This window comes from Camelina sativa, chromosome 2 (genome assembly GCF_000633955.1).
Source record: "Camelina sativa cultivar DH55 chromosome 2, Cs, whole genome shotgun sequence".
Lineage (NCBI taxonomy): Eukaryota > Viridiplantae > Streptophyta > Magnoliopsida > Brassicales > Brassicaceae > Camelina > Camelina sativa.
This window is the reverse complement of record NC_025686.1, coordinates 22,031,714-22,034,370: the sequence shown is the minus strand read 5'-3', so window position 1 is coordinate 22,034,370 and position 2,657 is coordinate 22,031,714. Positions and strand designations below refer to the sequence as shown.

Below are 2,657 nucleotides of genomic sequence, written 5' to 3'. Positions count from 1 at the left end.
AGCAACAAGTGAAAATGATCAAATTGATTGAGAAAATAAAGAATTTAGGATGAATTACAAATGTTAAATTTCAATTTAGGATTTCACCTCCCCGTGCGGCAACGCACGGGTCGCTTTCCTAGTTGACATAAAAGAAAAAAAATTTAAAAACTATTTCATATTTTCTTATGAATAATGTAAATGTCCACAACTACTTTTTCTATATAGATGAGTATGTCTGTTTTATTGCCTATACATAATAGTTTTCATACTAATATACTATATCAATATATTTACACAAATTGTCAAACAACAAAACTTGCAATCGTCCAAGAAACAAAAAAAAGTGTCCTGTGACCCAACTATGAGCTTCTCCTTGAGATACTCTAATTCAATCTGCATATATCCTAAAACAAAGTTAAGTACCTGGTCAGCAAATTAGGCTATCTAATAAGACTTAATTTTTGAGGTTTCAGGGGAATGGACGTGGTTTGTAGCTGGGTTTCAAACGTAGCTAAGTCCTAATAAAAGTACTTGTCGTATATATTAAAGCCATTATCCTTTTTTTCTTTTTTTTTTTGTAAACTAGTGGCCAAAATCCAGAGAAATGCAAATACAAAAAGTACAGCCATACAAATCTTTTAAAAGAAAAATTACATATAAAAACGAAAATTAAGAAATACAACAAAACCCGAAACAAAAATACTCCAAATTGACGGGGGAAAAGGAATAAAGATCGTTTTCCCTAACTAGTTTGATGATCAGTCTTCACTACAATACAAAGAACAAAATATTGTGGTCTGCCCTTTGAAATATATTGGGAATGGACAACGGCAAAAGCATCTACTGCAAATTGGCCGGGTGAGAGAGTTGTTGACAAGAATCCAAAGATCTTTCCGTTTCGTACCCTTAGATGTGAGCCTGACAATAGAGATGTAGTCTTTCATAGTTTTATCAGGTCTCATGTACATGTCTACCCCAAGTAAAAAATCAACATGAACAGCTGTGCTACAGCCATCGCATTTATAAAATCGTAATTCTGTTTTCTTTCTAAACCCAAGATACCTCCTTTTTTTTACTTCTCCTATTTTGCCTTCGCAAACATCACACCAGTCTGCTTGATCACTTGCCTCTTTTCCATTGCAACTTGTGAGAAAATGACTATCATGCTTATACCTTACCTTGTATGGGAAGGTAACACAACGGAAACATATATAATAATCACATTCTATGCAAATTAACTTTGAACCGTTGCTTTCATATTTGCACATTTCACATCGTGTCTTTTTCTCTGTGTTCCAAGGTAGGAATAAGGGATGCTCGTGGCCTTGATAGTTAAATGGTTCAATTATGGAGGCACACCTTAAGTCTATCCGAAAGGGTCTGTCTTCTCCGCGATGCTCATAGAAGAAGCCGTTACCATAACGATCACACTCAAAACAACGAAATTCACCTGTGTAACTATGATCTCTCATGGTGGCAAATTTAAGTGTAAGTGGATGTGGATATAAGGGATATCGTTTCATACGTGGAGCACTTGCGCAACCTTCATGGAGGATGAAGTCGCATTCCATGCATGAATAGAACTGACCTTCGTAGATTGGAAGGGCACACCCTTGACAATATTTAATTTCGTCATAAGTTGTGCTGTTCTCAATTCGCAAGTGGTGACTATGAAAAGGATGGTGTATAATTCCATCAGCTATCCTCTCGAACGGCTCACCATCATCTATATTATCATCTTCTTCTGATACTCCTTCAAGTTCTTTTCCATCCCACACATTTCTGTGTAATGCACATGTTGAGTGAACAAAATAAGCATCACACTTATTGCAAGAGTAAGCACCATAATTGTTGTCAACTTGTTGATGACAGACTCGGCAAGACAACATCCTAGATGGAAGAGAAGAGGTAAAAGAGATACGGTGAGGGTGACGAGATATTCTTATGACATGTGGGAAACCCATACAACCTTTATGGATTACGAAGACACATTGGATACAGATATATGTGGGATCAAGCTTCTTAATCCGGGCACAAATATTGCAAACTGTAGAAGCTTGTGTAGGGAACAAGGAGAGAGGGTGTGGATGGCTTTTTGGATGGTCTATAACCAAGGGTACTGGCCTCATCGCACATACGGGATGCATACTCAACTCGCAGGTTGTACAACGATAAAACATGCCGAAGGTAATTTTTCTGCAACAACCACTCGTAAACATGCATTGAAAATTGGAAAGTCGAAGAGAACACAAGGGGTAGGAAGGGTGTTTGATCTCAAGTGGAGACTCGACACATTCTTTATGGAAGTTTCTTTGGCATTGGAGACATGCATAATAGCTGTTACCGAGCGTTGTCATTTTGCATGCACCGCACTCGAATTGGACAGTAGAAGTTTCTTTATTGTTGCACCAAAAAAGAGGGACTACAGGAAGCTTACAGACACCTGGGTGGTCGGAATCAAGCAAAGATTCGCCTTGTTGATCACTGCTTCTTGTGTTGGGGAAGTGAGGAGAGGAATTGAATGGATGAAGCTCACCATTGCCATCATCATCATCATCATTGCCATCATCATCATCATCATCATCAACATCGCCATCACCATCATCATCATCATCATCATCATCATCATTATCATCATCATCATCATCATCATCATCATCATCATCATCATCATG

General features: G+C 37.9%; 1 protein-coding gene across 2 annotated transcripts in view; it reads right to left on the bottom strand.

Annotated features, from left to right (window-relative positions):
* The window catches only part of LOC104755409, a 4,046-nt gene continuing 2,064 nt past the window's right edge, over positions 676 to 2,657 (bottom strand). The window contains exon 3 of one of the 2 annotated variants that reach the window (XM_019232227.1): positions 676 to 2,513. In XM_019232227.1, the coding sequence (XP_019087772.1) occupies positions 741 to 2,513 (1,773 nt within the window). In that variant the 3' untranslated portion in view covers positions 676 to 740. Of the gene's footprint in view, position 2,657 lies in introns of both variants that reach the window. The other variant, XM_019232225.1, reaches the window with a different exon arrangement.